Raw genomic sequence first — 21,870 nt, forward strand, 5'->3', positions numbered from 1 at the left:
TTTTCCGTAAAATTATGGAGCTCTTCTTACTTGAAAACCATAAAATGTCTATTGTTAATATTCCATATCAACAACTATGAAGCAGACGTTGAGATGAGATGCAGTTTCTCATGCTTTAGTAATGTAAAATGTGATACATCAATCTTCTATCCCGCTGAAAACGCTGTGATTTTTGTAAAAGGAATGCATTAAGGATATAAGAAATCACCTAATTTCTAACAAACTGGGAAAATTTACAAATTTAAATGAGGGACATTTAATTTGCTTTCGGGCTGGAATATTTTCTGTCATGGGAGAATATTTGGGGTGTCCGAACCACAGGTATTCTCTCGGTATGAAGTGGAGGAGGAGCAGCATATTATGTGGTCATCCTGACCACAAGGGTAAATCCAAGCCTGAATCCGACCGGGCAGTCACGCCTCAGATAAGCCACCACCTTTTGAGAACCAGAGGAGTTGTGCTTCCAATAGGATCAGGTAATCATCTCAAGTTTAAAGATAATTAGGAGGCTGTTTGATAACTTAATAAAACTTAAGAACCCAAGCCTTTAATTTGCAGTGTAGTACTGACAATTTTTATACGACCGCAAAATTGAAAAAATTTTCGTCGTATATTGCTATCACGTTGGCGTCGTCGTCGTCGTCGTCGTCGTCCGAATACTTTTAGTTTTCGCACTCTAACTTTAGTAAAAGTGAATGGAAATCTATGAAATTTTAACACAAGGTTTATGACCACAAAAGGAAGGTTGGTATTGATTTTGGGAGTTTTGGTCCCAACATTTTAGGAATTAGGGGCCAAAAGGGCCAAATAAGCATTTTCTTGGTTTTCGCACTATAACTTTAGTTTAAGTTAATAGAAATCTATGAAATTTTGACACAAGGTTTATGACCACAAAAGAACGGTTGGGATTGATTTTGGGAGTTTAGGTTTCAACAGTTTAGGAATTAGGGGCCAAAAAAGGGCCCAAATAAGCATTATTCTTGGTTTTCGCACAATAACTTTAGTTTAAGTAAATAGAAATCAATGAAATTTAAACACAATGTTAATGACTACAAAAGGAAGGTTGGTATTGATTTTGGGAGTTAACGTCCCAACAGTTTAGGAATTAGGGGCCAAAAAGGGACCCAAATAAGCATTTTTCTTGGTTTTCGCACCATAACGTTAGTATAAGTAAATAGAAATCTATGAAATTTAAACACAAGGTTTATGACCATAAAAGGAAGGTTGGTATTGATTTTGGGAGTTTTGGTCCCAACAGAATAAGGGGCCCAAAGGGTCCAAAATTAAACTTTGTTTGATTTCATCAAAATTGAATAATTGGGGTTCTTTGATATGCCGAATCTAACTGTCATGACTGTGTATGTAGATTCTTAACTTTTGGTCCCGTTTTCAAATTGGTCTACATTAAGGTCCAAAGGGTCCAAAATTAAACTTAGTTTGATTTTGACAAAAATGAATCAGTTAGGTTCTTTGATATGCTGAATCTAAAAATGTACTTAGATTCTTGATTATTGGCCCAGTTTTCAAGTTGGTCCAAATCGGGGTCCAAAATTAAACTTGTTTGATTTCATCAAAAATTGAATAAATGGGGTTCTTTGATATACCAAATCTAACTGTGTATGTAGATTCTTCATTTTTGGTCCTGTTTTCAAATTGGTCTACACTAAAGTCCAAAGGGTCCAAAATTAAACTTAGTCTGATTTCAACAAAAATTGAAATCTTGGGTTCTTTGATATGCTGAATCCAAAAATGTACTTAGATTTTTTATTATGGGCCCCAGTTTTCAAGTTGGTCCAAATCAGGATCTAAAATTATTATATTAAGTGTTGTGCAATAGCAAGTCTTTTCAATTGCACAGTATTGCGCAATGGCAAGAAATATCTAATTGCACAATATTGTGAAATAGCAAATTTTTTTTTAATTAGAGTTATCTTTCTTTGTCCAGAATAGTAAGCAAGAAATATCTAATTGCAAAATATTGTGCAATAGCAAGATTTTTTTTTAATTGGAGTTATCTTTCTTTGTCCAGAATCAACTTAAATCTTTGTTATATACAATATACAATGTATATTCACTTTTTACTACCAACTGATAAATTATAATAAATAACATTCAGTGATAACAAGCAGTTTTTTTTACATCTTAATATTTTATGATGTATTTAAATGAGTAGTTATTGTTGCAAACTCCATTAGAAATTTTAATTGAGATTAGTTTTGGAATAAGGGAAAGGGGGATGTGATTAAAAAAATTGGGTTCAATTTTTCTCATTTGAAATTTCATAAATAAAAAAGAAAATTTCTTCAAACATTTTTATGCCCCACCTACGATAGTAGAGGGGCATTATGTTTTCTGGTCTGTCCGTCCGTCCGTCCGTCTGTCCGTTCGTTCGTCCGTTCGTTCGTCCGTCCGTCTGTTCCGCTTCAGGTTAAAATTTTTGGTCAAGGTAGTTTTTGATGAAGTTTAAGTCCAATCGACTTCAAACTTAGTACACATGTCCCCTATGATATGATCTTTCTAATTTTAATGCCAAATTAGAGTTTTTACCCCAATTTCACGGTCCACTGAACATGGAAAATGATAGTGCGAGTGGGGCATTCGTGTACTGAGGACACATTCTTGTTTTGAGAGGATTAATATTCAACAGCATAGTGAATTGCTCTAAGAGAAAACAAAAATTTTAAGTTCATTAGAACACATTCATTCTGTGTCAGAAACCTATGCTGTGTCAACTATTTAATCACAATCCAAATTTAGAGCTGAATCCAGCTTGAATGTTGTGTCCATACTTGCCCCAACCGTTCAGGGTTCAACCTCTGCGGTCGTATAAAGCTACGCCCTGCGGAGCATCTGGTTTTAAAGAGTAATGTGGGACAAATGTGGGGGTAGAGTGAATTAATCTTAATTTTCAGTCTGAACTGTATCATGTCTGTTCGCCCTAATAACACATTTGCCCTGAGTCCGTTTTCTAGAAAATATTAATATTCAGGGCATCGAAGTTGAATAAACTTATTCAGATATTCAGGGGGGGGGGGGGGGAGCTATGCTAAACATGTATTTTTAAAAAAAAATCTAAGTAAGTTTACATTTTGTCTTGCTAGTACTAGTGGCTACATGTATGCAATTTTTTAAAGTCTGAACATGAAAGTAATATATTGTCAATATAGAACTTCCAAGGTCTGAAGAACCATATTTTTTGTCTGTATTATATCATTTAAACCAACCATTTTTGGAGTAATTTAGGTGCCTTTCAAACCATATGTGTACACCATGTACACATTTACTCCAAAAATGGTTGTTTTTTATGATATAATACAATGTAATACAGACAAAAATATGGTACAGGGTCTACTGAAATGTCTGCTTTTCTTGAATAGAACTATATATACAGTTGGGACAAAATTTAAGATGTGGTCTTCTGTGACATGTCATACATTTATGAATGTGCCAAAATTTAAACTTCAATCCCTGCATACAAGTGTTACTGTAAAAAATTTAGAAAACAATCAAAACTTATGAATGCAACAATGATTTCCCCATATACATGTTCATTATTTATATATTTCTTGACAATCTGTTCATTGCATGATTTGGTTTTTCACAGAATAAAACAATTGTAGTAATAAAATTATATTATCCCTAGGCCCATAGACATGATACACTTATTAAATTTAAAATAAAATGTACAAAATTTTAAAATTTATCACACACATTTGTACTTTTTTTATAAATTCAAAAATTAGCTTGAAAGTGCAAGTATCAAAATTATTTCTTTTTTTTATATAGGTTTGTGCAGAAATTGCAGACAGATTGTTACCAGAGAAATGGAAGAATCTATCTGGCCAAATTTTGAGGTACAACTTAAATGTGTACATGTATTATATAATCAAAGCAATACACCTTATCACTATTTATCTGCCATTACTGCAAAAATTCCAGTAAAATTTAAACGTCTGACATGATAGATAATATATCTGACACCACAATGGAAAAGTTATTGTTGTATTATCTCATAAGTTTAAGCAAAAGAGGTTTTTTGGTCAAGGGGAACAGATTTCCAAATACTGATATGGTGTATATATATATACATGTAAATGCATACCAAAAAAAACCAAAACAATCAAAACATTTTATTTGTATTGACACAAAACATTTTTTTTTAATTTAAAACAACAGGCCTGAAGGTTATAAATTGTAGACATTCTGCAGAGAACTAAACGCAACCTTCAAAAATGAGCAAATCCCATACCACGGGGGGGTCTCTTCCTATATAAAGGTATATACATATGTGCTGCTGGAATGGGTCCCTTTTTTGATCCGTCAAATATATCACATTTTTATCAATGGGGTGCAATTTTACCGAGGAAATATATCAATAGGTAGTAATTGACCGATTGTGATATATCAATGGGTCATAAATTTCAGTTTGTTGTGCAACGATCTTCACTGAATTTCCCAAACTCTTTGTCATTAAAATTTCCACATCTGCTGAAACTTATTTACACAAGTTTTGATATTGATTAAATTTAATTACACTGTCACAATTAATAATCTTCAGTAAATTACCCAGTAGATATTGAACCTTTTGCACTAGTTGCGTCACGTGAGTTGCGTAACACATCGATTTATTTGCACTTAATTTGTTGCGTCTATTCTCATTGACATTGTGTGTCTTGCTTAATCACTTTTAATTTGTTGAAAGAATTTGTCATTATTTGATTGCCAAAATGAAAGACATACGAAGCATTGACAGAGGGAAATGTTTAAATTGTCATGAATGTGAGGAATTTACTGGAACTTTAAGATGTGATTATTGTGACTGTGTAGCTGCAAAACACATTCGAAAACAAGAGGAGGAAGCTATAACGGGAGATGAATCAAACAAACATTTCAAATTGGACACTTTGGAACATAGTGGTCATAGTGATGTAGGATTAACATCACTGACGAGTGGGTTCGAGAATTTAGAAGAAAACTGCGTAGAAGAAGTTTCAAATGGTATGTGCAAACTTAATTTCAATCAAGTGTTGTATTTTTATTTGTTCGTCCATAATAAACAACGTTTCACGTTTAGGGGACGACCTTTTGATATTCTGGAGGGGGGGGGGGGGGGGGGGGGGCAGGAGTTTTTGTTTCGGATGAGTTATTTGTTTTCACTTTATGCCAATCCAACGTTATTTATTTTTCACCGCGTAACTGTTTATTTTCAGCTTTTGCCAGGTGGTCTTTCCCCATTGGTTAGTTGGTTATTTTGCAAAAATCATTATTTTTATTGATTGATCGGCAATCTGTCACACAGATAAATGGGGGCCAGTATTACACATTGTACTTGGTAAATTGATTGATAGGCAATCTGTAACACAGATAAATGGAGCCCGTATTACAGTGTACTTGATAAATAAATTTCTAATCATGATTAAATGATTACTCTGAATCATGATTTGATTGATTAGATCTTCATGAAGATCGATTGAATGGTAATTAATAGTAAAACTCGATTGATTGATCGGCAATCTGTAAAACGTCAATGGGGCCCGTATTACACAGTGTACTTGATTGATTGATTACATGGTCATTTTGAATCAAGATTTGACTGATTAGATCTTTATGAAGATCGATTGATTGGTAATACATGGTAAAACTCGATCGATTGACTGGCAATCTGTAAAACGGCAATGTGGCCCGTATTACACAATGTACTCGGTTGATTGATGCCTGATCATGCATGGTTGATTACATTGTTATTTTGAATCATGATTTGATTGATAAGATCTTCGTGAAGATCGATTGATTGGTAATATATGGTAAAACTCGAGCGAGCGACTCCGTCCGTCAGTCCGTCCCATGAACTTTGTATATATGAAGTGTGATTATAATAAAGACACCGACCTACTGTCTGCCGATACTTCCATTTAAATCAAGAGAGGAAGTATTCTTAGCACGACACAGCGTGCATTATTGTTACTATTTAAGTGTTTATAATAATGCATTTTATTTCTTTTGCAGTTAATGATAGCATTTTCCATGATGGGATTTCAAGATTGGAGAGTCTTATTAGTGAACTAGAGAAAGAAGAAAATGAAAAATTCAATGTAAGCTGTAAATTTAAGTTGTTGAGGAAGATGGAAAATCTATGTTTTCTTGCTCTCTTTGCAACAAAAATTACAAGTTGGGAGATTTTGGAAAGAAAATCCAAAATGTTAAATTTCATGCCAGTTCAAGGGGACATTTGGCAAATGTTTATGCAGTTGGGATGAACAAGGAATTTTTCTGCTTAATCGAAAGAATGCACATTGTCGCTGCTGCAAAATTGACATAAACTTGGGATGCAGAGGAAATCCTGTCCAGAGAGCCAGGGAACATGCAAACAGCAGAGACCATAAGGAACGACAGGCTAAGTTTCAGACTAACAAAACTAGAGACATTGCAAGCTATTTCATTAAAGGTAACTTGAATGAAGAGAAAACCAGTTGACTAGATGTGACAAAGTGTCAAGGATATTATTTAAATAATACAACATATCTCATGGCATCAGGAGAGGAACAGTCTTTCAATGTTAAATTATTAATCAATGACGTTAAAGTAGGAGAAGACGACAGCAAAACAAGCTGGTATCCTTTGCCGTTTGTAACTGTTAATTTAAAGAAACATACAACAGAATTTAAAGGAACATTTAAGCATGTTAAATGTACTGGTTATGTGATGAAAGAAGGAAACATATGTGAGCTGTGCAAAGGTATACCTACTTTGCCATCCTTCAAAAAGAGGTTACTCTTATGTACTCTCAACGTAAATGATGGGAACAGGGACTTAACAAAGGTTCGTTTTGATTACATGACTAAAACAGAACAACTTAATTTACTTCAAAAGAAATCTGAAGAACTTAAAAAGTGTCGTTCAGATGCATTTTTAAAAGCAAACACATTCGATTAAAATTACGTACAAGAACACTTAGAGAGAAATTGACAGAATTTAGTTCAAGAGGTGACATTAAGGCAATTTACCATAAGCTAGTAAAAGCTGAGGAAAAGGGAATTTTAGACAACAAAAATGTTTTCCTTGAAACAATTGAATCGATTGCCAACAATTTCCATGTGCAAGGACCGCACGGGAAACGATATAAGTCTAGTACACGAAAAATTTTCGAAGCACTGTTAATCATGGGAGGTCCGAAACTGGCAAACTTTGTTGCAATTAACTTGGAAGGGCCAAATCTGAATACCATGTATCGATGGCGGAAATTGCCCACTTTGAAATGGCTCCTGGAATACAAGAAAAAAACTTTGTTTACTATTCAAAACTAGTAAAGGGTATTATGGAAATTTAGTAGCATTACTTATGCCAACATGCAACCGATTCACTCATCATACTGTATACCATCAGTGGCAAAAGGTACAAAATTTGTATGAGCTACATCTGGAACATGAATTAGGACCGCTTATAGGTAATAGTTCTGATGGTGACAGCAGGCGAAGAAAACTGCATTTACAACTCATGACATGTACCGCAGGAGACAGATTCAGACCTATTGGATGACATCTTGGTTTCATATTTTCAGCTAGGAAAGAAGTGGTTGAAAATGGTTATGTAATAAGAGAAATTGGAGATCAAGACGTAATACATAACCATAAGAAAATCATAAATCACCTTGATCATACATCAAGAATGCTACATATTGGACCAGATTTGCTTGTACATATGAACCAAATTGAGCTGGTTATGAGATCATTCCCTGTTTTAGTGCACGGGTTGACACGAGATCATGTACGGAGAGATCGTGATCGTCAAAACTGGAAAGTAGCACAGGAGTTATCATTTCAGAGGGTGCAAGATTGTCTCAATGATCTAATTAATGGAAGTGACGACCGTGCTCCTATTCCTTCAGTCAAAGGAACTAAGGCCTTTCTTTATGTGGTACATCAGTATGTTGACATTTTCTTCAGTCCGAAAGCTTCGCTTGCTGAACGTATCTCTCTCGCAGGATTTGTCACACATTTTCTAGGAATTTGGCGGAATTATGTTTACCTTAATCAAGCACTTACTCTGACCTCTAATTTTTTGTCCCGAGAAACATATTGCGACATATTTATTTCAGTTCACTTTGCAGTAATGCTTATTTGCTTCTACAGAGATCATTTTCCAAACAGCCAATGCTTACTCCATCTAACAGGGTCAGATTGTTGCGAAGACTTCTTTTCAAAGAATGGCCAGTTTGTAGGCAACCATCATGTGTATCCATATGGTCAAATGTATCGCAATGTAAGCCATATGATCCGACTAAGTCAGATTGAAGCTAATGATAATGCCCCAAAGTTTGCCAAAGCCCACATTAAGCAGGAGAATGTATGGAAAAGTCAGTATCCTGGAGGAGTAACATGTTCCTTGAGAGACTACCCTGCTTTAGGCGAAGAAATTTCTGCATGGAAAATTGGAATACGTCGTGCCCGAGATCTTGCAAAGGAACTTGGAATAATTCCACGTGACCTCAACATAGATTTAGGGTTTGATGATGACGATGGGGATGATGATGACGGGGATGATGATGATGGGGATGATGATGATGGGGATGATGACGACGATACTGATGACAATTATGGATGGTTTTATAAACCCTTTGATAATTGTAACCATGATAAACTGTTTAAAAATCTATCAGGGGATACATGTAACAACAACAATCACGATTCTGATGAATATTGCGATGACGACGATTTGGATCCATGTATTGCTACGGATGAAACTCAGGAAATACATGATAGTAGTGATGATAGTCAAGATGAGAACTCTACATATACGCCAATGAGTAAGTACATTATGTTCAAAACAGTCTATTGACTTAAGGCACCTGAAAACACGTGTGCCTGAAAGTATATATGACAGACTATGGTCATAATTCTTTTAAAAGTATTCTTCAGGTTCTAAATTGTAAGATCAAACTATTTTTAGACAAATTTTGCGATCAATATGTCATCATACATGAAACAATTTTTAGTCACTTGTTTCCAATAACAATAATTTATAGTTCTACATGTTCTTTAAACAATAGTTTGTTCTGTGGAATTAATTATGCATAGGTCTTAAAATGATTTCTTGCCTTTTGACAAAAAGAACAAATACAAGTTAATAAACATATAAAAATATATTATTTATATAAAACATTTTTTGAAATCCCTAGTCAAGAGATTTGTCAACACGACCTCAGTTCCATTGAATGTTTAAAAAAAAACAGACTATTATAGCATAGGTTTAAATTGCACAAGTTTATTCATTACATAATGTGAATACAAAATGTAGATGTCTTAGAAATTCACGAAAATGGAAATGTCTAAGAAGAAAAAATCGTGACATGGAACAACACCTTAATATCATTGTTGATTGTCATTTTTTTAATATTATTCGATATTCTATTTTTTTGATTGGATACTTGTTAAAACAATAAAAGCAAACACAACTACAAATGTATTGTTTTATCCAAAAATCAAAGCTTCTTAATATAAAACAGAGATGATTTTTTTTACTTGTATCTAATGTAACCTTTATCAATATATTTCAGACATTTTTGAACCAACAAGTTCAGAATTCATGGAAATGCATGAATGTATAGATGTAGCAATCGACAATTTTGAAGAACACTCTGACCAGAATAGCGTTAATATTGATGACAGTATACCGAGCTCTTTACAGAAACGGTAATTTTATATATTTAATATATATATATTCAGGAATTCTAAGGCGATAGTGATTTACCGTGTCATGGGAAATGCATTTTCTTTCTCTCATAAAACCTGTACACATGTAATGTATGCATTATTTATCTATGTCACAGTTGTTCTTTGTGGTGAATGTTACTGATATGTCTGTTTTTTAGTCTACAGTGGTGTGATGTATGTGTTATTTTTTACACTTGCCATACATGCGGGAGGTTTGACTGGCCATAAAACCAGGTTAAATCGACCATTATTTTCCGGAATAATGTCCTGTGCCAAGTCATGAATTGGCAACTGTAAATCAGACAGTCCGTTTCTGTGTTTTGGTGTTAGGCTTTGTGTAATTATGTGTTTGCTGTTTTCTTGTGGTTGGTTGTTTCCCTCGGTTTTGGTGTGTTTCACGGATTGTTCACTTTTTATCGTATTATGACTTTGTGAACAGCGGTATACTACTGTTGCTTATATTTATTTATGTTTGAGTACGCTGAATTAATTAAGAAGAAAGATAACCTTTACTGTAACAAACACTGAGGAAATAAGACATTAAAAGAAGTTACATGAGGCTCGCACAACGTTATCAAAGGACTCAGAATCAACCAATCAAATTATTGCCAGCTATGCTTGAATCACCCCCATCAGTACCCGAAAATGTGTGTTGCTAGCCAGTGCTATATGCACAAAAAACAAACCCAATAAGTAAAAACATCTTTATATTATATAAATGTTATAGTTAAGCATGGGAATTATGATAAGATTCTTCACATACTTTTACTGAATACAACCATGACAACTATTAATGAAAGATGTACAAAAGATCACTTAATTCAATGGAATTTCAGAGACAATTAATATTTTTTAGACAAAGAATAGACGCAACACTTCTGGTTCCAGAACATGGCATCCAACATAAGACAACTCTTGTAAAACTTCTAAATGAAGACCCAAATTTATCAAAAGACAGGTATGCAGTTAATTCTTACAGATACATTAATTTTTGTCAGATATCTTTCATGCCCTTAAATATAAGCCATACAAAAAGGCAGTGGCTATTTATCAAAATATCTAATTATAGCAGGCAAAATAGCATATTTCTAAAGCAATCTTCCTTTTAAGAAAAATCAAAAACAAAACCAATGCAGATTGTCTTAGAATTTAAAAAATAATTTTACAAATTCACTCATATACAATGTATAAGTCGTTATACACAAAGAACTGACAAAGCGGAAAAATAAGAAATTTTAATCATAGCCGGCAAAATAGCACGATGCCGGCAAAAATGTCAGCTGCCTACAAAAAGATTGATGAGGGGTCCTTGCAGTGGGTCATTGATGCATACACCTTTTAAAAAAAACCAATGGAATAATCGATTTGTTTTTAAAATACATACGGAAATGACTTACAAATTTATAATAACATTTTCCTGTGGTCGCAATGCAAAACATATGAATAAAGGCGGGTAGAGAGCAAGGAGGTGAACTGTGGTTTATTTTAATCAATAGTACAGAGTAAAGCGATGCTTGGGGCTGTCTTGATTTGATTTGTGAGAATCATGACAACCGAAACATTGAAGGTCATGCTCTGACCTATAATTGCATACATTAAATAACTTGGGTCTTGGACGGAGAGGTGTCTCATTTGGTCATTGGCAACATAGCATATCTAATGTTTTGGCCTTCTTTTACTTTAAGGGTCCCTATACTTTAGAGTTAAGGAGCATTCGTGGTTATGGTTAGGTTAGGGGTTGTTTTAGGTTAGGGTTAGGGCTAGTGTTAGGTTTAAGTATGGGTTACGGCAAGGTTTGAGGTTTGAGGTTAAGAATAGTTTTGTAGAGTTCTTTATGGGTTGGGATCCCTAAAGTAAAAGAAGGCCAATATTTTTTATGTATAAACCCTCTTTCATGGCATCATGCGTATGAATTCCTACATGCATAGGAAAACTAGTTTTTTAAATATTTATGAAATATTTAATTTAGGCAAATTTTAAGTGCATTTGAAACTTAAAAAAAGCCTCCAAAAATTGATTTAATTTCGAAAATTGACGATTTATATTTGTTACAGGTTAGTGCGTGTACGACAGGCTGCCTTACCAAATATGGCCAAATCGGCACAATTAGGAACAGACAACGGCATTAATCTTTTTGAGGACTTCGCCTATGTTGATAGGACAGCAAAGACTTTTCTTTGTTTTCAAATTGGACGCATCCAAAGGATGCAAAGAACAATTGTAGCTAAAAACAAAAGGCAGTTGGACATAAAGATACGGTTTCTTTTTCGGCAGACTTTTTAAACGACTTACAAATTACATTTTCAAAGTACGAGAGGATAAGTGAAGACACGTACAAGATTAACATATTTGAAATAGTCTCAATAACAGCCTCTGATATCATATGCCATGTCAATTTAACATTTCAATCTGGTGTATTAATTCTTTCTGCAGAAGAATTATCTGTTATTGAGCAATCAGTCGAAAAGTTAATGAACACAAACCATGGTAAAACAAAAGAAGGTAGAGCTACAGGACAGAAGAGATCAGTTTCACATCAACATGCATTTCAGGACTTTGACGGGAGATTTGCTGAAGTTGTTATCCCGTCACATTCTGAATCGGACAATCGCCGAAGTTCAAGGATACAGAAGCAAATCCACTACATTACATAGGTGCAAAACCACCAAAGAGTTTTCTATTACTTATAAATAAGAAGATGTGGTATGAGTGTCAATGAGACAACTTTCCATGCAAGTCACAATGTATAAAAAGTTAACAGTTATAGGTCAAAGTACAGCCTTCAACACGGAACTTCTATTACTGTTTGTTAAATTAAATTTTTCAAAAAATTGTGCAGAATTTGCTTAACTTTTCAACTGATTGCTCATAGAGCAAAAAAAAATGCATTAAATACAGGTTTATTTCCTCAAAACTGCGTGTTTTTGGCTCATAATTATAACCAGCTGTGAAGTCATATTGTTTGTGCTATTGCACCTTCAAAACAGTGTTTTTACTTGTTATTGTTTGAAAAGTTCAATGTTTCATATAAATTAAAGTGTATTGTATATTTGAAAAGTGTTTTTGATGTATAATAAGATTGTATATGCATATAGGTACTATTTGAGCTGATAAATATGGAACGCCATGACTGTCTTATGATGTTGATTGTTTAATATGTTCGGTGCTTTATGCATTATGTTCAGTAGTATGTATATTATGTTCAGTAGATATCCTATAATGTTCAGTAGTTATTACATTATGTTTAGTAGTTTTTACATTATATTCGGTGCTTTGGTTATTATGTTCAGTAGTTTCATTATTATATGCAGTGGTATTTAAATTATGTTCGGTACTTCTGACGTTATATTCAGTACATTTTTCATTATGTTCAGTACTTTCGACATTATGTTCAGTAGATTCAATATTATTTGCAGTACATCATGTAATATCTTCAGCAGTCCCGATTACTTTATATTCAGTAGATTATTCATTATGTTCAGTAAAAGCATCTGTATTATATTCGGTTCGTTCAGCTTTATGTTCAGTGGTTGTAGCATTATGATGATGTAGTAAAAGTGGTTGTATCATTATGATGATGTAGTAAAAGTCGGGAAGTCAATAACGGAAATTGTCGGGAAAAAACGAACGCGGATATTTTTGACGGACGTTTTATTCATGAACACCTTTACGTGATTAAATGAAAACAGAAGAAATGGAAGCAGTTTTAAATCGGTGTGGTTTACGTTTCCAAGTTGGCATTTTCACCAGGAAGAATAACTCCTGACTTAATTTGTAAATTGTTGCTACAAGATTTCGCATATTTAGGTATGAACGACAGGAGAAAAATAATGGAATTAAGAATAGCTTGTGTTCATTTCAGCAGCAATATTTTGACTAAGATAGCTCGAACAAATGCCTAACGGATAACTTTTTTTCAATCCTTTCATGTCCGCTAGACGTCCGTTCTTATCTGTTAGACGTCCGTCCATATCCGTGGCATGTCAGTTTAGCGTACGTTTAATCCGTCGACGTCCGTTCTGTCTGGTGGAAAATTTTGAGCATGTTAAAAACTTTGAACTGACGTCCATTGGATGAAATGTCCGTTGAACGTCCGGTAGGCGTCTGTTTTGTACGGTACTCGTCCGTTTCACTTCGGTTTTGTATCCGTAACGTGTTCGTTATACATCCGTTTGAGGTCTGGCAGATAAATTTACCAACGGACTTCTACCGGACGTATAACGGATAAAATGGATGATGAACGGATCTGAAACGGATAAATGCCAATTGATAATTTCGTGTCAGGATTGTCAATTATGGGTACGTCAGATTTCTTGAGGTTCATGAATTCTTATTATTCATAATCGATCTTAAAGTAAGGGCACTTCTTCACTATCAAGCAGTTCGTATTCAGGCAAGACACTGCCCTTTAGTGGTAGTTTGAAGAACAAACCAAAACCAATACACAGAAACATTTTGATTATTTATAAGATTTACATGTATTATTATTGTCGCCTTTAATTTTTTCGGATCACTGTAGAAGGGGATATTTTTTCTTAATTGGCTTAAATTTAGAGGGGGATACAAAAGATTTTAAGTTTTCATGGGTAAGAAATGAGGAGCCGCAAAGCACCCATCACCTTTAACCGGTAAAAATGAGAAGTCTCTTGCGTAACTCTTTTTATTTTGTTATTCATTGGAACGCTTTATATCAAAGGAGAAAAAGGGAAGATGAACACACAATTGATCATGCCAAGAAATTGCCTCCGTTGAAATTCTTCAAACATCCCATAAAGCAAATTACATGGATGATTAATATTGACCATTTGGTACAATGTATATAGCTGTGTTCTAAATGACACGTACATGAAGGTCCTAAAATTTGTTGAATGAAATCAAATCTTTATATACTAATGGGTGCCGTAGGAGGTCGACCGGAATTTTTAGCTCGGATTTCTTGGCATGTAACAGATAAAAAACTCAGGATTAGAATTTAAGAACAAAAATGGGGCAGTGGCAAATATTTCATGTATATTTTGAACACAGATAGAATTACCCCGGCACCCTTTGCCAAAAAACTTTCTTTTTCTTATTTGTGCCTTCGGATTTAGGCTATGTCTTTCTTTGCGGGCGTATTCTCCAAGCAAACAACATGCATGTGTATAACGGCACTTTAGATTTTCGTATTAAATAAAGAAAGTTGCCGGTCCGGTACATGAACAGATTGGTTAGAAAGCAAGGTTTTAATTTTAATTAGATTGGAAAGCTTAATTCGAGGGTTGAAAATAGAGAGCACAAAAAGGGGGGGGGTAGTCCACAGGGAATATTTTAAAAACAGTCAAATCGATTTCAAGCAGGGATTCCAGTGCTTCTTTGGGAATGAAAAACTTGTTATTACTCTTAGTCAAAATATTGCTGCTGAAATGAACACAAGCTATTCTTAATTCCATTATTTTTCTCCTGTCGTTCATACCTAAATATGCGAAATCTTGTAGCGACAACTTACAAATTAAGTCAGGAGTTATTTTTTCCTTGTGAAAATGCCAACTTGGGAACGTTAACCACACCGATTTAAAACTGCTTCCATTTCTTCCATTTTAATTTAATCACGTAAAGGTGCATGTTCATGAATAAAACGTCCGTCAAAAATATCCGCGTTCGTTTTTTCCGACAATTTCCGCTATTGACTTCCCGACTTTTACTACATCATCATAATGATAAAACCACTGAACATAAAGCTGAACGAACCGAATATAATACAGATGCTTTTACTGAACATAATGAATAATCTACTGAATATAAAGTAATTGGGACTGCTGAAGGTATTACATGATGTACTGCAAATAATATTGAATCTACTGAACATAATGTCGAAAGAACTGAACATAATGAAAAATGTACTGAATATAATGTCAGAAGTACAGAACATAATTTAAATACCATTGCATATAATAATGAAACTACTGAACATAATAACCAAAGCACCGAATATAATGTAAAAACTACTAAACATAATGTAATAACTACTGAACATAATGTAATAACTACTGAACATAATAGGATATCTACTGAACATAATATACATACTACTGAACATAATGCATAAAGCACCGAACATATTAAACAATCAACATCATAAGACAGTCACGGCGTTCCATAGATAAATATATGAATGGGTTATGATTTCGCTGTGAAATATATGTATAGGTAGGGATTTCACAATTATTCAATATATGAATGGGGGGCGTTTTTAAAATCCCAGCTGCACACCTGTACCCAAAATCCCATGTTGAGACCCCCCGTGTCCCATACAGCAAAGTCAGATATAAAAAGCCGTGAAATCACAAATGTAAAACCATTCATACTAGAAAAATAAGGGCCTATAATTAGGGTAAAATTTCTTTTTTTAAGGAAAACCAATATATGTTACACAGCAACATATATCAACCACTTAATTACAGGCTCCTGACTTGGGACAGGCACATAACTTCAGAATGAGTCAAAATTAAAAATGTTAGCAGGATCCCAACCTTACTTCTAACCCGGGACCAGTTTAACATTACATGTTTATAAAATCATGCTTTTTTCATGACAATAAAATATAATGTCAGGACTAGTATACATGTAAGTAACATGTACATTACATTTTAACAATGAACAAAAGTTATTCTGAGACCTGTCAAACATTGTCAAAAGGAGTTGCACATTAGACGGATATATTGATTTTAGTGATCAGCTTGTTATGATATTGATTTAATGTAAACATTTCTTCAAACATTTTATGATTGTAGGTTTTTATGCCCTGACAAAGGGCATTATATTTTTTTTGTCTGTCCGTTCATCTGTCTGTCCATTGGTCTGTTTGTCTGTCTTCAGGTTACAGTTTCAGGTCAAAGAAGTTTTGATAAAGTACATTTAATCAACTTAAAATTTAGTACCAATCTTGCCTAATATATGATATTTTAATCTCAATGCCAAATTGTCCACTGAACATAGTAATTGATAGTGCAATTGGGGCTCATGTGATCTATGGACATATTCTTGTTTTTCTAGTTATTTTCAATGTTTGTAAGGCCTTGAAGAATATTTTTTCTATTTTATTTTTCAGATATTTGTAGCACCAAGTAGAGCAGATCCTGTAGAAGAAAATAAAGACTTCAAGCCAGATAGCTTATTAAAGGTATAAACCTTCATTATTGTACACACTATACTATGTTGCCAAAATATGTAAAACTTCTCTGGTCTACAAACAAATTTATTTCAAACTTTTTGTAGATGATGCACTTAAAACTTTTTTATTATCATGATTACATGTATATTCATGTAGATATGAGAAGATGACTGATATGGTATAAGTCCCAATGAGACAACTTTTCCTCCTAGTCATAATTTATTATACCGTTGCGGAGGGTATAATGTTTTTGACCCGTCAGTCCGTCCGTCAGTCCTGTTTCTTGTCATCGCAACTCCTCTCAAACCACACAACAGAATTTCACGAAACCTTTTCAAATGAAAAGGACATACTATGTAGTTGTGCATATCGACAGGAAATTGCGATTCAATTTTTTTTATAAGAGTTACGCCCCTTTGAACTTATTTGCTTAATGTACTACTGCAACAGTTTGTCATCGCAACTCCTCTGAAACTACACAACAGAATTTCACGAAACCTTTTTAGATAATAAGGACATACTATGTAGATGTGCATATCGACAGGAAATTACAATTCAATTTTTTTTCTAGGAGTTACCCCCCTTTGAACTTATTTACTTTATTGTACTACTGCAACAGTTTGTCATCGCAACTCCTCTGAAACTACACAACAGAATTTCATGAAACCTTTTAAGATAATAAGGACATACTATGTAGATGTGCATATCGACAGGAAATTACGATTCAATTTTTTTTCTAGGAGTTACATCTCTTTGAACTTATTTGCTTTAAGGTACTACTTCAACAGTTTGTCATCTCAACTCCTCTGAAACCACACAACAGAATTTCATGAACATTTGTAGATAATAAGGACATACTATGTAGATGTGCATATCAACAGGAAATTACGATTCAATTTTTTTTTCTAGGAGTTACGCCCCTTTGAACTTATTTGCTTCAATATACTTCTGCAACAGTTTGTCATCTCAACTCCTCTGAAACCACACAACAGAATTTCATGAAATTTTGTAGATAATAAGGACAGACTATGTTGATGTGCATATATATTGACAGGAAATTATTATTCAATATTTTTTCTTATACAATTTTTTTTTTTCTTACACTTATTTAATTTCTCCAATGACAATGTGGGGACGTGGGGTATGTGAGCGTGCTCACTAAGGTTCTTTAATTATGTCAAAAGTAAACATTTACAGGTCAATAATCTTCGAAAATATTAGGCAATGATGTCATTTATCCTCCTTCCTATAGTCGTCTGCTCAGTTGCTCCGAAATTCTATTAATATCACAGCTTTAACATCATCAAGTGCAAACAAACATTCATTACCGCTTGCTATAAAGTAAAAAAACATTAATATCTATGTACATGCATGCAGAAGAGTATCTTAAGAATGTAAGTATCTTTGCAATCTCAAGGAACTATAACTCTGCATGGATGATTACAGATTTTTTGCAGGAAGATACAAATGCCTACCCAAATCCATTCTATTAGAAAAATTGAAATTATATATATATATATATTTGTACACACACATGGCTGCTCCCCAATACGCCAGCGTAAAGTGGCTTTTATCATCCACGCACGAGAGACTCACTCTCAGGAATAGAGATGTGATTTTTTTTCTAAGACAAGTACTTTTTGGACAATCCACAAGAACTTGGGTCATCCAATGTTCAGTACTTCAGTACTTTGATTATTAATTTGTTGCTGCACTCAATCACTAAAAAGGTTCACATTCAATGTGGCTAACGGCTGATATTTTACGATATCAATGTGTAAACCCAATACTATGTACGTAATAGTACAGCAGCATACATACATACCGTATATATATATATATATATATACAGCTTAGTAACTATCACAATATTTTGCATGATTAAAAGTAGTTTTGCGAACTGTTTTTTTTATACCCCCGCTTTAAAAAAGGGGGGGTATACTGTTTTACCTCTGTCTGTCCGTCCGTCAGTCCGTCCATCCGTCAGTCAGTCCGTCCCATGAAACTTTCGTCACATTTTTCTCAGGAACTACACATCCACCCTTTCTGTAATTTGGTATCAACAATTATATATGTCAGCCATACCGTGTGATGCGTTTTCAGATTCATCACTTGACAACTTCCTGTTTACCGAACACTTGTATGATTTTACACATGATAGCCAAGTTGAAAATTTTCGTCACATTTTTCTCAGGAACTACAATACAATACAAGGATTTCTGAAATTTGGTTTCAGGGTTTATCTAAGTCAGCTATACCGTGTGATGCGTTTTCAGATTGATCACTTGATAACTTCCTGTTTACCGAACACTTGTATGATTTTACACATGATAGCCAAGTTGAAAATTTTCGTCACATTTTTCTCAGGAACTACACATCCACCCTTTCTGTAATTTGGTATCAACATTTATATATGTCAGCCATACCGTGTGATGCGTTTTCAGATTCATCACTTGACAACTTCCTGTTTACCGAACACTTGTATGATTTTACACATGATAGCCAAGTTGAAAATTTTCGTCACATTTTTCTCAGGAACTACAATACAATACAAGGATTATCTAAGTCAGCTATACCGTGTGATGCGTTTTCAGATTGATCACTTGACAACTTCCTGTTTACCGAACACTTGTATGATTTTACACATGATAGCCAAGTTGAAAATTTTCGTCACATTTTTCTCAGGAACTACACATCCACCCTTTCTGTCATTTATATATGTCAGCCATACCGTGTGATGCGTTTTCAGATTCATCACTAGACAACTTCCTGTTTACCGAACACTTGTATGATTTTACACATGACAGCCAAGTTGAAAATTTTCGTCACATTTTTCTCAGGAACTACAATACAAGGATTTCTGAAATTTGGTTTCAGGATTTATATAAGTCAGCTATACCGTGTGATGCGTTTTCAGATTCATCACTCGACAACTTCCTGTTTACCGAACACTTGCATATTTTTACACTATTAATATTAACCACTTGCGGCGGGGGTATCATCAGTGAGCAGTAGCTCGCAGTTTCACTTGTTTTTTCAACAAAAAAATAGACGTATTGCCACCAAAATTATAATGACATTTTATTATTTATACACTTCATCAGCTTGCCCCAGCAAGCTTGCTTAATATTCTAGCTGATTCAATCAATAATGATGTATGTCTAATGTTTAGGGATTTTCTTAATTTCATGAATGCAAACATTGAATTTTATCAGAATGAAGAGCCTGTATTGAAAAGACCACGCAGAGAAATTGTCAGTTGTTTTGATACACCAGGACTGTATGAAGTATCATCACAGGTAAATATAGTGTTCCCATACCCAAGTTTGGTGAAAATGTTATTTACATTTCAATATTGTAATGGGGAAAAAATGTCCATGAGACATAAAACAAGTTAAAACATTGAATAGATAAGAATATAAAAAAAAAAAGAATACTACACAGTCTACACAGTCAACATCAATTAAAATAAGACAGGATCTGGGATTCTTAATGAGCCTTCGACTTCAGTCAAAAAAGCAAGACTGAGCGATCCTACATTACAGCGGCGGCAGTGACATTTACAAATATTCACTATGTGGTTACAGCAAAAGTAGGCGAGACACTAGTTTCCAGGGACCCTTAAATTTTTTTTTTATTAATAATTGGACCACACGACCAATGAAGCCGCATTGAAGGTTTTATACAAATTATTATTTAATAAACTACTGCAAGGCTGGTTTAAATGTGAGTGGACTTAATGACCACTGAGGTTCAAAGAAAATGTGATCAATCATTGCCAGCTAGGCCCTATTGCCACAAAATTAAAAAATAATTCTTAAGTCTGATAATGCTCTTAAAAAAATTGATGAAATCTGATAAGAGATTCGATTAAAAAATTGTTCATCATAAAAGCTTTAAAAAAAGTTTTGGTTTCATAATTAAACAATGAGGAACACTAAAAAAAATATAAATGTTCCTGGCCTACAGCAGGCACATAAATATTTCATGGAGTTGAACTTGATTTGAATATTTTAAAACCTGTCCCTTCATATGTACCAACAACTATTATGTCCATTAAAATGTTTTATTTCTTAGTATTTGAAATGGTTAACAGTTGTCAAAATTTGATAGAAAGCAAAATTGTAAACATTTGTTTTTCAGTCTGAACCATCATTGTCACAAGAATCCAGTTGGAGCCTAACTTCAGATGGTCAAAAGCATCTCAACAGCGGAATACATGTTTTGAATGAGCCACTTCAAAATCTAAGTAGTGGAAACATGAGTCCTATCAAATACATACTTCAACAGCCATTGGAATGTGTACAAGATAGTACTAAGAGGTATTTTTTAAGAGTTCTTAAACAACAGAGAGGTCATTATAGAAACAATTCATGGCATATAAATCATATAATCATTGACTGCATATATTATATTTAAATTTCATACAGAGCAATAGCCAAGGATTAAATAAACAAATATAACAACAGTTTTTTTAATGGAAAATAACTATACACACAGTCCTGAATTATTTTTACTTGAACAGGGCAAAGAAGATCTATAATTTTCTCATCTGTCCAAGGACAGTTCTTTTTATTTGTATATGCCTGTTTACGTGAAGTATTATAGGGTTATTGCATGAATATTTGGGAATATTGCCCCGAGTAGAATTTTATATTACACGAGCTTGCGAAGGACAATATTCACCAATATTCATGCAATAACCCTTTTATTGTATAGCAATATGATATTTGGAAGTAAAAATTGGTTTAAACTAAGATTTTGTCGTTGATGATGTCATGAATTTTGACGTTTATTGCACTAGTGCAATATTAGAATTTATTGCACGCTAACTTTTGGTTACTTTTTGTGAGAAATATTATATTGCTATGCAATAATATGGTATACTGTTGTCCATCTGTCATCAACATGTCAAAATTACTTAAACCAATTTGCATAACACTTTGGTAAATCGTTTATATCTATTGATGTCAGCTCCCTTTTCCATTTTTATTAACTTTCTATTTTACA

The 21,870-nt window shown here is 33.8% G+C and overlaps 3 protein-coding genes across 3 annotated transcripts; all 3 read left to right on the forward strand.

Annotated features, from left to right (window-relative positions):
- Window positions 1-194: 194 nt before the first annotated feature.
- On the forward strand, window positions 195-21,455 carry LOC139507613 (uncharacterized). Its single transcript, XM_071295823.1, has 5 exons — window positions 195-476; window positions 3,787-3,854; window positions 16,798-16,869; window positions 20,076-20,159; window positions 21,004-21,455. The coding sequence occupies exons 1-5, from the start codon at window positions 290-292 to the stop codon at window positions 21,277-21,279; spliced, it is 687 nt and encodes a 228-aa protein (XP_071151924.1). The 5' UTR covers window positions 195-289; the 3' UTR covers window positions 21,280-21,455.
- Window positions 4,088-6,426, forward strand: LOC139507614 (uncharacterized). Its single transcript, XM_071295824.1, has 2 exons — window positions 4,088-4,998; window positions 6,007-6,426. Exons 1-2 carry the CDS (start codon window positions 4,728-4,730, stop codon window positions 6,255-6,257), a joined length of 522 nt encoding a protein of 173 aa, XP_071151925.1. The 5' UTR covers window positions 4,088-4,727; the 3' UTR covers window positions 6,258-6,426.
- Window positions 7,328-11,993, forward strand: LOC139507611 (uncharacterized). The gene is made up of 4 exons (XM_071295821.1): window positions 7,328-8,803; window positions 9,554-9,689; window positions 10,567-10,668; window positions 11,765-11,993. Exons 1-4 carry the CDS (start codon window positions 7,666-7,668, stop codon window positions 11,991-11,993), a joined length of 1,605 nt encoding a protein of 534 aa, XP_071151922.1. The 5' UTR covers window positions 7,328-7,665.
- Window positions 21,456-21,870: the final 415 nt, after the last annotated feature.

Source organism: Mytilus edulis, unplaced genomic scaffold (assembly GCF_963676685.1).
Source record: "Mytilus edulis unplaced genomic scaffold, xbMytEdul2.2 SCAFFOLD_814, whole genome shotgun sequence".
In the NCBI taxonomy this organism is placed as follows: Eukaryota; Metazoa; Mollusca; class Bivalvia; order Mytilida; family Mytilidae; genus Mytilus; species Mytilus edulis.

Excerpts from the sequence above, each read along its gene's own strand:
- LOC139507613 (XM_071295823.1), top strand. The coding sequence starts at position 290 with ATGGGAGAATATTTGGGGTGTCCGAACCACAGGTATTCTCTCGGTATG. Across the intron at positions 16,870-20,075 it reads AGCCAGATAGCTTATTAAAG|AATGAAGAGCCTGTATTGAA; the intron begins GTATAAACCTTC and ends GAATTTTATCAG. Across the intron at positions 20,160-21,003 it reads TGTATGAAGTATCATCACAG|TCTGAACCATCATTGTCACA; the intron begins GTAAATATAGTG and ends TTTGTTTTTCAG.
- LOC139507614 (XM_071295824.1), top strand. The coding sequence starts at position 4,728 with ATGAAAGACATACGAAGCATTGACAGAGGGAAATGTTTAAATTGTCAT. Across the intron at positions 4,999-6,006 it reads CGTAGAAGAAGTTTCAAATG|TTAATGATAGCATTTTCCAT; the intron begins GTATGTGCAAAC and ends TTTCTTTTGCAG.
- LOC139507611 (XM_071295821.1), top strand. The coding sequence starts at position 7,666 with ATGCTACATATTGGACCAGATTTGCTTGTACATATGAACCAAATTGAG. Across the intron at positions 8,804-9,553 it reads CTCTACATATACGCCAATGA|ACATTTTTGAACCAACAAGT; the intron begins GTAAGTACATTA and ends AATATATTTCAG. Across the intron at positions 10,669-11,764 it reads CCAAATTTATCAAAAGACAG|GTTAGTGCGTGTACGACAGG; the intron begins GTATGCAGTTAA and ends TATTTGTTACAG.